The sequence below is a fragment of the Amaranthus tricolor genome, chromosome 14 (assembly GCF_026212465.1).
Source record: "Amaranthus tricolor cultivar Red isolate AtriRed21 chromosome 14, ASM2621246v1, whole genome shotgun sequence".
NCBI classification, from domain to species: Eukaryota; Viridiplantae; Streptophyta; class Magnoliopsida; order Caryophyllales; family Amaranthaceae; genus Amaranthus; species Amaranthus tricolor.
The window spans coordinates 5,938,859-5,952,528 of NC_080060.1; the positions used below are offsets into that span (position 1 = coordinate 5,938,859).

The window sequence follows — 13,670 nt, forward strand, 5'->3', positions numbered from 1 at the left end:
ATATTGGTACATTTTCTATTTTAGTTCACCTATTTTACTTTGTTACAATTTTCTTTTATAGAAATGTTTTCGTTATTTTTTTAATTCTTAAACATGTTTTTTTTTCTTTTAACATAATCCACTCAATATGTTTGCCCTATCTATCCTTAAACTTTGTGTCATGGTAAAATCTCAACATTTTTCATAATGAAAATCAAAGATATCCACTAGATAGAGTGTGATAAATTAAAATTATAAGAGTAGAGAGAAGAAAGAGTGAAAATATTTTACCTATCATATAAGAGAGATCATAATAGTAAACACAAAATATATTTTTTTCTCCGAAAAAATAGGTGTGCGAGTGAAAATGATAGGTACTTTTACGAGTCTATTCCCATTATATTGCTCAAAAAAAAAATAATTCCCACTTTGCATTATGTGGGAAACTATTTCCCACATTACCGTCCACGTCAGAATTTTTTTTTTTTTTTTTTTCAGACAAAACCGCCACTTGAGATGGCGGTTTGCCTTAAGCACTAAACCGCCACATGAAGTAGCGGTTTGCTTATTAATTTTTTTTTTAAAAAAAATTAAAATGACATGCTGTTTTGTACTGCTATAAAACCGCCACTTGAAGTGGCGGTTCGCTTACTTTTTTTTTTTTTTTAAAAAAAAAAATTTAATAATGTTTTGTACTACTACTACAACCGCCACTTGAAGTGGCGGTTATCTTACTTTTTATTTAAAAAAAAAAAATATTGTTTTGTACTACTACAAAACCGCCACTTCAAGTGGCGGTTTACTATTTTTTTTAAAAAAAAAATTAAAATCCACAAAACGTCATTTCAAGTTGCGGTTTAGTTCAGATCTCTTAACAAAACCGCCATTTCAGGTAGCGGTTTTATTAAAAAAAAAAAAAAAAATCTGACGTGGACGGTAATGTGGGAAATAGTTTCCCACATAATGCAAAGTGAAAATTATTTTTTTTGAGCAATATAATGGAAATAGACTCTACTTTTACTAGAATTGATAGTGAAAAATAGATAAAGATGATAATAAGGTGATGGATCCCACCTTTTTCTCCTCTAAAATATCTTGATTCTTATTATTAGTCATGCTCTTGTGATTCTTTGAGGATTGCCAATTGTTCCATTGAGATGTCAATTTCAATGATATTATCATTTTCTTTTTAACTAAATTGACATTTGAGTTAATGTATTAATTAAAATTAAATTTGATGTAATTGTTTTAAATTAGTCACTACATAAGGTTTATAAATTCAGTAAGATGAAAGAACCTCTTTAGACAATTATTGAAATTTTAAAAACTCATTTTAAGGGCTTATAACTGATATTAAGGTTATAGTTTCATGTTAAGGACATGAACAATTGTTTCAAAACATTACGGTTTTGAACAAAATAACTTGCGCTAAAAAAATTTTTGACAAAACAATCAATGTGAGAACTAAGTTTAGCCTCAAATGACTCCACCTATGAGTTTTCTCAACTTATATTAAATTCAATTACCTTCCCTCAAAATATTGCTACTCTAAAACTTATTTCTCAAATTATCCATGATTAAAACTTTTCTCGTACGGATATGACGCCTCATCTTAAGAGAAAGATCTCTATGCCTTTATGTCTCATATACTGTATAAAGGCATTTTGTTCATTGAATTCCATATTTGTTTAAGAAAGATAGGGATGAATTTTCATTTGAGTTTAAGTGGACGATTTGTTTGATGAGGTTTTGTATAACATGCCAATTGCCAACCTTGGAATTATTTACATTTTAAAAACATCCTTTTGCTAACATGTATTCTATCTGTCTCTTTAAGTTTGCATTCTAGAAGTAAAAAACTGTCACATATTTGAAATTAAGATGCAAATTTAAAAGAACAGAGAATAACTAACAAGACATTTGTACTTGTGTGTTTCGAACTACGGCATATTTACTTTCGTTGGAACCTTGATAATAAATTGCAAATTCAACAAAAGCACAAAAGCCAATAAGAGCAATCTAATTACCGCACAGCAGCAAAGTAAAAGATAACAGGCATATCACAAAAAAATAGTACCAATTCTACCATTATGTAAATATGTAGATCTCCATGTGCACACTGACAAATCAAAATTCTCTGTGGTTCTCTATACATGTCTTCTAACTAACCTAAATCATTTCTACTATATCTAAATCCGGCACATCATCATCATCATCACACCCGGTATATCCAACTCATAGAAGATATGATTAGGATTTTGAGAGGGTTAAATGACGGCAAACCAACCCTTATCAAAAGAGATGTAACCTACGAATTAAGTAGAACAGTAAGCTCCATTAAGATAGGGTCTCGCTCACGAGAAACGAGAACAAATAATCTATGTCTGACTTAGTAATGTTGTGTATTAGGAAATGGCTCTCTGCCTCATCCATTTGGTAGCTGACCATTTCTCACCAGAAAGGACTTCACATCCTCCATGCACACTGCGCGGATCAGGCTGTCCATCAAGACCCTGCAAATAAATATAAGCACAACAGTTTTCATCATATTAGTATCCGTACATCGAGAGGTGTTCAAACAGACTCGATGACCCAAAATTTACCCGACGTTATAATCGAAACCGATTTGACCTGGCTTCAAAAATGATTTACAATTATGTAAAAAACAATATAGATGCAAAACCCAATTTAAAACCGACTCGAAAAACCTAACCCGAAATCAACCCGATGACCCGAATGAACACCTACGTCTTTATAGCTTGGGAAAAATTGAGATGCTAAACTTACCATACTCCAAAAAAGGACAGCATCTCCTTTAAGTGGTTTAACAGACATTCCCGATACCATTTTCCCACCACAGCTACATTCACCTGAACCAGCCTGTTAAGATGAACGGTCAAACATACAGTTGTCTTTTACTTGAAGTCAATAAACAAACAGACTAACCAATCGGGTGTTTTCTTATCCGTCGATAAACAACTGCATTTCGAGCATAAAAACATATTTAAAGAAATATTATGAGGATGTTTATTATTAGTTTTATAATTATTTTACTGATTAATAAGTAACTAAAATGGCCAAAATTACTAAAAGGTTATTCAGCATACTTCTATTTGACTTAAGGGGACAAAAAATACTACAATGAAAAAATCTCATCATAAATCTAAGGCTCAGAAACTCCATCACACATGGACAGAAGAGAAAAAGGTGTAGCGAAAGGGTGCAGCCGTGCAATTGAGACTGCCAAAGTTAAGATAGCCACGGCCCACGGGTGAAAAGACAAAACCCTTGGTCCTCTTAAAACATCTTACACATGATAGCTCAAAATCTAAGTATGTATTTGTGAAAAAACACAACTTTGTAGGAAACTCTTAATGAAAGGTTTGATCACCACAAAAACGTGTGTATTCCTAAAGCATAATCTGATTTAAAAAATTTTAAACAGCATTGTAGAGCGTTGGGAGTATCATAGAACATGCAACTTATTTTCTGCTTGTAACTTGTAATCAATAGAAGACGAATATTATATTGCATCAGCATGGTAGAAGCCTCATACAGTCATACGTCATCTTCCTTCAGATCTCGACTGTCAGCACCAAAAGTTATTAAAAAAAAGAAGCTACTCTAGAACTCTAACATGCAGTAAACTGGAATCGCAAAGCAATGAGCATTTTTAACATTACTAGACAACAAAACCACTGAATGGAGAGTGGATTTCTAATTAGGCTTACCATCGGGAAAATTGTTTCACCCCCTTCAACATTGTCACTTAAGTACATAAGCATTGTTGCAACTCTTTGACCACCACGCTTCACATTGAACTGATATTAAACAGAAGTATTGCAACAGTTATTTATGAATAAAATTTCAAAACATCTAAATATAAGACAGTATTGGGAGCAGCATAAGGTTCTGATTATGGGAGGACTTACTTCATCGGAAAAGTAGTCATGATGGGGTTTGTAGAACTGATCCTTCTCATACCTAAGGTGCACCAGATACTAGGTTAAAATATGTTATGATAGGTTTATTATTGGTCCTCCAAATGAAGATATTGTTGAAACTCAAAATATAGTCTTAAGCAATTCACCTTAGAACTTGAATGAGCTCCCCATTTTCCACTGGGACTTGAGAAAAAACAGAAATTCGTTTCTCTATTGCCTGAAGATTCAACAAAAATATACGAACTTCAACCACAGCGGTAAATTCATGATATCGAAAATCAACTACAAATTTACAATAGCAATTCAATAAAAAAACTTGCAGATATAGAGTACAGAGATGTACAAACAATCCACCTTCTCTCTCTAACTAATCAAAGAGTAATTTTAAAACAAGCTATTTTAGAAAAGAAGTATCTGATCTCCTTCTGATACATTGCAAAGCTTGTTCTTGGGTCTTGGCTATGCAACAGTAAGTTCTGTAATTTAGAAGGCTTGAAAAGCAAAGAATTGCAGTGCTGTAGGAGTGAATTCCCTGTAAACTAGTCAAGCATAGCATAGGAGTTGAGCAAACTCTTTTTGGGCCTTGTGAAATTTATAAACTGGGATCCCAGATTTATATGGTGAGAATTTATTTTTCTGATTAAAATGTAATTTTATTAACGCCAAATTTATTTTGTATATATAAATATATAAAATTAGAAGAAGATTGTTAGTGATGAAAGTGATGGCTTGTTAAAATTTCTCATTCATTAGAAGAGCAGAAGAAGCAATTATGGTAGAAAAGATACTTTGAATTTAAACCCGTACTTTCTTAGAAATGGACTCAGCTACACTTCCCACTCACGTATTTATGATTTTTTTTATTTCAATTCTCCATTCCAACCACACATGTATTAGACGCATGCATCACAAATCTTTGGTTTTATAAGGCCTATGAAAGAAACAAAAACAATCATTTCAAATGAATAATTGTCACCGTGATCATCAATCTCAAACATGATTGTAGCTTCAGCATTCAATGCTCACATGAATAAACAAACACAACTATCTTCAGCCACATGTATCTATCATTATCCTTACTTGGGAACAATGAAGACTTTCTAGTTCTACATCTGAAAATTTCCATAAGGTAAAAAGACATCCGAGCACCCACAACTCCCTTCAAAAGCTGCCTCCCCCCTGCCTTCTAGGACCAAAACAGAGGAAGAGAAGATCCAGGGAGCACATCAGAAGAGCCAGTCAAACAAATCTCAGAGCTTCATCCTAAACCAATAATACATAAGTATTTACCAGAGCTACAATAACTATCCAAGTCAAGGAGCTCAATAAAGTCCATCAATCGAAGCAAGAGTATGACCCAGAAGACTGACATTAAACTTCCTTGTTAAACCTGACTTCTTGTGAAGAAAAAACTCTATGGAAATTCACTCCAATATTTGTATAGAGCATGATGCAATGCACATGTTCAACCCTCACTTCCCAACCAGAAAAAGAAAGAAAATAGAAGAGACGTCACCAACCTCTATCAATGGATACTTCCTCTCATTTGGATATAAAAACATTCCAGAACTTGTTCTAACTTCACTTCGAACTCCCTACATTTAAGAACAGTGATGATCAAAAGTATGGTAATTTGCATATCACAAAATTACACATGAAAATGACTGGCATCACCATTATTCAACAAAATCAACCATATATTGGGAATTTTAGTAGATCGAGCCAAAAGAAACACAACAAAGAAACTGTATACATATCCTCCCTAAGTGAGCTAAATTAAGACGGTATCATGGATAGTAAAAATTGCTTCCTGAAGCAGTGCATTTTAACATTTAACTCATTGTCGAAATCATGCTTTTAAAACAGATAAGGAAAGATTTGAATCTCCAGAACAAACTATATGGCAGAAGCAATACAACGTGATCGATTGATTATACCAAACAAATTTGTGTTGAATCAAACATTGGTCCAACTCAACGAGCAATAATCCAGAATATTTTGTTGTTAACAATAAAATATTTCTAGCTCAGTTACATATGGATGTTAGATGAAGTTTAAATTTTGTGGGGTCCATGGGCAAATTCTAGTTCTTAGCAAAACCATAGCTATCCTTGTCTATCTTCACTATTTCAAAAAATCTTGCATGGTTAAGAATCATTTCTTTATAACTTAACCCTTTCATTGTTGCAATTTACGCATATCACCTCCATATATTTTAACCCTTCCATTTATCATACATAGTTGACACTAACCTACAATCAACATTTTGCTAATGTACTTATCAAAAACTGAATAATTAGATTTACTCATTTGCCCATTAAAGACAGTAATAATTCGTCTTGAGAAAAGAGATGTGCACTAAATATAGGTAAAAAATCTAGCATAAGAGGTAGCTTAAGTTTGAACCTACATGCTAAACTTCTGGGTACACCACGGAATAACAAGTGATATTAATCTTTTGCTAATAACAAGCTACATTACAGAAAGTAAGAGTTGACATGCATAAATATGTAGCAGAAATTTGGCAAAGCAAAGCAGAAGAAACTTTTCACTGGCTAATAAATGTGTGCTATACTTGTCCAAGTCAATCATTACCAATTTCTTTTACCCTTCTTTAATCAGACATGAGGAAAAATTCAACACAGAGGAAGCAAAGGAAAATGGCTGAAACCTTTCCAGTTTTGGTGTCAACCACAGTAGACACTTGAAGGCGGGGCAAGGCTATAGCTCTCAAATAATCGCATTCCTGAAAGAAATAGTCAAATTCAATGAGCACACAGCTTTCACAGACTCCTTTAGTAGAATACACAACATTCAGCGGATAATTAAACAATGATTAACTCCGCGTAACAAAAAAATACAAATTATGAAGTTCGACCACAATTGTCAAACCTTATAAATCATGTCCCGTAAGAAAAAATATAATATTCATGATCAATAAAGTTCATGTATCTCATTAAGTCTATCTGCTTGTACTACTTGTCCAAACACCGAGTACATGCTCCCATTCTATTTGAAATTGCAGATAAGCTTCTCTAATTTCACATTCCTCAACCTGCTATGCTGCAAAATTTAACAAGGCCACCACACCCTTGATCATTGAAAGGCCATTCGTACACAACGTTAAGGAGAGCAAGACATAGTCATGTCATGTCCATCATTCCTCCATAAAGTTTACTGTCGTGTTTGTGCATTTTCAAAGTTGTTTTTAAAGTTGTGATAATTGACCTCTTAGTCATCAACTTACTGTGATTAGATAAAAATGTTTAAATTTTCAAGTTATTAAGATTTGCCTATGTATGTAATAGTATAGTAATAGGTTAGTTAGTGAAAGTTAGTTTGTAATCACAAGTTAAGATCAAGCTAGGAAGGAGTCAAGGACTCAAGGTAATTTCAAGTCATCTAGAAAAAGAGCACAAGGGACAAAGGCAAAGGGAGTTACTTCAACTCCTCATCTCCAAGTACATGGAAAGCTGGTTTTTGTTCCCCTCCTAAAACCATTTGAATAACCAAGAGTTATTGAAGTGTGCAAGGAGGAAGCTGTAGAAATTACATAAACCAACAAGGACGTGAAGCTCAACGAAAGTTAGCAAATGTATTCCCTCTCAAAAGTTTTTTTCAACGACAAAGAAGTTGCATAACTTCCACTCCTATTTGCCCGGCAAGAACTCAAATTTTAAAGCTTTGTTGGAAGAGGGAAACATCATAGTCATGCCTTAAAAGTAGAAGACTATTTTTCATTCCCTCTAGGTTATTTGAATTCAACAAGAAGTTACATGATTTCCATGAAGGAAGTTAGTGTAGGCGCTTTTTAGTTAAAAATTTTATGATATCAAGCTTTGTTGTTGTAACACTTTGTCTTACTTTTTATTCTTAGGTTAGAATTTGAAGTAAGGTCTCTTTGCTTAACCACTAGTATGTGGATATTGATCTAACCTTTGATATCTAATGTGGTGTCTTTATCATTAGAATTAAAGTTTGCTAAACTATCTTTCCTACACTATTATTCAATACGCATATTTGCATTAGTTGTGTGTCTTCATCAATTGATAACATTCCAATCCTTATTCTTCTACTTATCACACGACATTCCTCTTGTTCCTTTCATCTTTACTTTGGAATCACACCATCACAAAATACTTAAAACCGAAGCCCAAATTCCATCCTTTTTTGTAGACTTGTATGTTTTGGTTAGTCGCACCCAAGATGGACACAGGTTTGGAAGCAAAGAAATAAGACATTGAGTTGAGAAAAATTCTTACGTCAAGAGAGTTCTGCAGCGACCTAAAAATATTCCATTATTATTAAGCTATGAAGAAAGGCTACATTAAGTGTTTAGATTTAAATAAGCATGGGAGGTTCTGAGCATGTTCAACATGTTCAACCGCACAGGGCCCCATGAAAATTAGAGGCCTCAATATTAAATTACTTAGTATATGTTAGATGTTAAAAGATACAAAATTGTCAGAAAAATATCATAACTTTTAAAATTGCATTGGGTCTTCATACAAATTTGTCAATTTTTGCTCCCCCAGTAAACAAGGGAGCTCAAAAATAAATAAAATCAGCAAAATTTTAAAAAGTACGAAAGCTCACTGATTTTTCATTAATTTATTTCTAACAGATAAATTAATTATTGAAAAAACTAAAAGAAACATGTGATACAACAGACAATTTATTTTCACACCTTTTTCGTTGACCTTCCATTTTCATTGTCGAAGATATACACCAATTATCAAACTAAAGTAATACCGATACATAAAATTGAGAATAAATATAAAGCCTGTATGCAATCTAAAATTAAGAAAAAGGCATTACGAGAAATGGATAAAGAGAATTTACCTCCATACTCAAAAAATTATGGAGTACAATGATGCGGGGTGACCAACTTATGATTTCCGGTTTCACCTACAAATAAAAGAACGAGAAATGAGTACCAACCATAGCCCAAAGCATGCAAAGTAATAAATTATAATCACTAGATATTCCACTTCGGAGTAGATTGTAAACAAAGTCAAAATAACCATGTCCCCAGACAAGTATACTAAAGTTAACACCAAGACTGGATTTTAGCTGTCATCAATTATAAACTTTATGAAGACTTAGCATACTACTTTAAAACATACAAATCGCCTTACACATGCATCCTCAGAAAGACATGTTTCAGTTTCTAAACTGACTTAGCTGACATCATATAGGGTTGATGTCTAACATGCATAGATACTAAACTCTTGTTTACTTTTTAGATGAAACGCAATAATGTTTTTTCAAGTCAGTTTCACGGAATCAAACCAGTGAAGCATATTTCAAGTACACATAGAGCAAACATCATATATAAGGGAAACAGCCTCTTAATTAATACAAGTGCAAGGCTGCATACACCCAGCCCCTCACCCTCCTGCCTCACATAAAATTAAAAAAAAAACATCGTAATTCCCAATTTTCAATGGAAATAATTTAATGGACCAATGGGACACACAGTAAAAAATCTAAGATGCAGAAACATAATCTGCTTAGGTAGCACAGAACAACGGGCACTCGATTGATCAAGAAAGAAAACATAGGTGAATAACTTACTGAAATGTTGAGGTGCCACAAGCAAGGATTATAGTACAAGCAAAATGCATTCCTATGAAGCCTGGAAGATAAATTCCAAATAATCCAGATCCAAATAAAACAAATGACTTACATGTCCAAGGCGTAAAAGTGCAGCTTCCTTGTCATTAGCCCAACTACCAAGGCCTTCAAAAATTACATTTGGGCACAATTTAGTTATTCAAAAATATAGGCATTAAGCTGAACAACTTTTCATTGAGCCAGAAAGTGGATAGAAACCCACACTTTTACATGAGCATTGAACATTTCAATTTAAAGTACTCATTAGAAAATGAAAGATGCATTCAAAATAGCTTTCTTCTAGTTGTCTCCATAGTTTGAATCAAGTTTACGCACACAACAATAAAAATGATTGCCTTTAAAATGTTTCAAGTAAAATGACCCACAATTTTTTGACAGCATACAGTATATTTAAAAAAATTGAAGCGTTCAAACTTCAAAGTATCTATTGCTGAGAAAAGTATGAAGTATAGCATTAATACTAAGGCTACAAGGCACTAAGATTATATATTAGCATGTTAGATATTTAGAGGAAGATAAGAGATCAAAACCTGTGGACAATGGAAGATAACTTTTAGTTTGTTGATGCATCTTTCTAGATAGTGGAAGACTTGTGCCTGTAATTTAGTAAAGTGACACAACAACTAATGAGGAGATAATAGTATTTCATATAATCTACTGAATAGAATAGATGTTGGTGAGTACTCCACTCCATTATCCCAATGCCATCAAATAGATCCCACCTAGGCAACCATCATGGCAAAGTTTAAGGGGTCATATTTATGCATATTTACCCTTGTAAAAAGAAAGAGGTTGTTTGTAATGAAAGGGAAAAAGATATGGCATTCAAAGACATTGTTTCTTCAAAATAATAAACTTGGAAGATAATTATAACAAAAAACTAACCCATCCAGTAGCCAAAAATTTTAGAGTAATACGCATATAAAAAATAAGAAACTATGAAAGAAAAGAATTAGTACCAGATGAATCTTCAAGTCGGTAAATGAAAGCCAGCTGAAATAAAGCACCTGACACAAGCAACAAAGGTCAAATCTTGTAAACAAGTTGATGAATAAAGTATATCAAAATCATCTTTAACATCTGTCAATTAGCATTAATTGATATATTAGGTGTCCAAAAGAAAGTGAGGCAACAGACTGATGCTTACAAAAACTAAAGGCCTATTTGGTAGGAAGTAATAAAACGTGCAACGACCATGAGTACATTAGTAAGTTTGTAAAGAATGTCTCAATCTAATGTCCAAGGTTAGTAATGCAACTCTATACAAAACATGTTTTCTTTCATAATATTCTGTTCCAATTTACCATCCAATACTACTTTATAATTGGTATTGATGCTAATGAAAATGTAAGAGGAAAAAAGATAATTAGGAGTGAAAAAGCGTTATCAAAGTTGAAACAGTATTCATACAAATTTTATATAATAAAACGTCCTTTGTTTACACAAAAGCAGGTATAAAAATATGAAGCAAGTTACAATACTCCATAAAAGACCGGCTTTCATACTATGTCATCTCCACTCGTAATAAAAAGGTCAAGGGCTAAGACCAACGAGATTTGAACTGGAACCTCATGTGTTCAATGAAATGATTTAAAAAATTTTCCACTAAGCCACATACTCATAGATTTTGTTACCTAAACAGGTACCATAATATTATCAAGATGGAATAATAATTGTTATCTAATCTTGATTATTGATAATTTCAATTTTTAAAAAAGAAAGAGAAAATTGAAAGTAAAGAACTTTATAGTATGTTTGGTTAACATTTAAGAAAGTAAATGAAGTGGAAAAAAGGGAACTGAGGGGAAGGAGGCAAGGAAAGTATAATGAGTTTTCATTCCAAATGTATCTACATTATTCCATACGAATGTAATTCCCATTTTTTTCTCATCTATTCAAGTGAAGGAACTAGGATCGATCCATTTATCTTTCCTTCAGTTCCCAGTTCCCACCATATCCTCCAATGAACATAAAAAAATGTGCAGTCTCTACAATGAACTGGTCAAACAATAAAAACAGGATGCAAAACATAAATTGCTCAACCCGCTAACAAAATGCCTTAATGAGCGTCCCACAATATATAACCATAAATTTCATGAGAAACGTAAAGCGATTAATTTTGTGGAAGCGAATGTTCATTTCATTTCGATTAATTTGATTGATTTCCAGTGCTAGGCACTCGTTGAATTTTATAAGATTTTGAAGATTTCTAAAGCAATTTTATACCAAATTTAATCTTTTTATTTCACTTTAAATTGATCACCATCAATCGAAAAAACAAAATGAGCAAAATATACTAATTTATGATCCTAAATCCTAATTACACTCAAACAATACGAGTTGAAATAGTCACTGCAGCTTAGTATCAACAAAATTGAAGATCTTCCACAAAATTCATAAAAGGATTACGATCAGTAATAATGTAGAGAAGAAATAAATACCGATAATCATTCCGATTGTGACAAATGTGAGGAGACCAAAGACAACTTTGATTGCGGTCGCCATGCCAACTGAATGAGAGAGGAAGAGAGAGAAAGATTCCGACGAGTAAATCGGAATGCTAAATTTGATCTTCGGGGTCAAAAGGTGTTCAACGCCCACAGCTTTGGAAGAAATGGCCTACCCTTGGTATACGTTGTAAAAGTACGTCAGAGATAGTCTGTCCAACCAATTAAAAATTAATGCCTACCTGCTTATATCATTCTTAATATTTATTTATTTTATCTTTAGTGCCTAAGTTTAAATATTCTTATTTCTTAATGCCTACTTATAATATTTTAAGAAATATATAATAAATCAGCCTAATTAGAGATGGTTTCTCAAAAAGACCGTCTCTCACAAGAATTTGTAATCTCTAATTGGGATGGTCCAAAAATGAAAATATAGAATAAGTTTTTGAATAAGCATTGAGAATATTGTAAGTACAACTACTTGTTCGGTGGGCATTAAATACATTGTAAGTAGACATTAAGAATACGATAAGTAAGCTAGTATGCTAAGTTTCTCGGTAGATATTAAGAATATTGTAAGTGGACATTTTAAATATTTTTTTGTGGGCATTAGGTGAATTGTAGACAGACATTAAGGATAATGTAAGTAGGCATTAAGAATATATTAAGTAGACATTAAGGTTTAATGGGCTGGGCTGTTTAGAGGGTGTTTTTCGAGTCGTCAGATCTATTTTGAACATATCTAGTCCGATCATTTATTAATGATACTTATCTAATACTACTATATCTAATTTAATCTATAGGAACTTATCTAATAATATCAGGAATTATAAAATTTAGAAAAATACACCAAATTACTCTTTAAATATAGTATTACTAACTTTCTTATTAAGAAATATATAAATATGAAATATAAATACCTATTAAATAGGAAAATTAAGTAACTAACTACACATAAAATAGAAAGTTTATCCCATGACTCCATAATTTATTCCGCTAAATTAGAAATAACTCCTAAATAGTAACTATCCACTTAACCACCACTTTGACTATAACTAACACACAAACTGCCCTTACTACCAACAATATGCTACACACACTGGAACTTGACTTTCACCATAACACACAAAATAGAACCATTAGAAGAGCTTGCTCTCTTCTCCTTCAACATTTTGAACAAAATTGCTTTGCTCTTTGCCTTTTTTTTGTTCATCATCTCTTTCTTTATCCCAACATCTTGGTTCAATGTGACCAAACCTCTCACAATAATGGCATTGGATCTTTTCCTAAACTGACTACGATCTTCATCTTATCCACTACCACCTCTTCCATAACCTCGACCACGACTACGACCATGATAACCACCTCTACCTCTGCCATATCCATGATCTTCATAACTGCGACATCGACTTCCTTCATTTGGCCATTCTTCATAACCTTTGGCTTGCACTTGAAATATTTTTTCTTCCACCTTGACATCATCCTTCTTTACCCAATTTTCATGAGATAACAAGGAGCCCATTAACCCATCAAAAGAGTAAGCAGACAAGTCTTTTGACTCCATAATTGCTGGAACAATATTTTTCCAATTTGAATTCAAACTTCTTAGTACCTTACTTAAAACTTCTTCTGAAGTGTCATCCATGCGTCATAGGCGGAG

General features: G+C 32.9%; 1 protein-coding gene across 1 annotated transcript; it reads right to left on the reverse strand.

Annotated features, from left to right (window-relative positions):
• Positions 1 to 1,640: 1,640 nt before the first annotated feature.
• Positions 1,641 to 12,190, reverse strand: LOC130799997 (prolyl 4-hydroxylase 1). Its single transcript, XM_057663320.1, has 12 exons — positions 12,002 to 12,190; positions 10,520 to 10,567; positions 10,091 to 10,156; positions 9,613 to 9,665; positions 8,766 to 8,831; positions 6,595 to 6,669; positions 5,444 to 5,518; positions 4,070 to 4,140; positions 3,912 to 3,963; positions 3,711 to 3,800; positions 2,767 to 2,859; positions 1,641 to 2,492 (listed from the first exon to the last, which is right to left on the reverse strand). The coding sequence occupies exons 1-12, from the start codon at positions 12,063 to 12,065 to the stop codon at positions 2,385 to 2,387; spliced, it is 861 nt and encodes a 286-aa protein (XP_057519303.1). The 5' UTR covers positions 12,066 to 12,190; the 3' UTR covers positions 1,641 to 2,384.
• Positions 12,191 to 13,670: the final 1,480 nt, after the last annotated feature.

Excerpts from the sequence above, each read along its gene's own strand:
- LOC130799997 (XM_057663320.1), bottom strand. The coding sequence starts at position 12,065 with ATGGCGACCGCAATCAAAGTTGTCTTTGGTCTCCTCACATTTGTCACA. Across the intron at positions 6,670-8,765 it reads ATAATTTTTTGAGTATGGAG|GAATGCGATTATTTGAGAGC; the intron begins GTAAATTCTCTT and ends TATTTCTTTCAG. Across the intron at positions 3,801-3,911 it reads ATGACTACTTTTCCGATGAA|TTCAATGTGAAGCGTGGTGG; the intron begins GTAAGTCCTCCC and ends GTTTAATATCAG.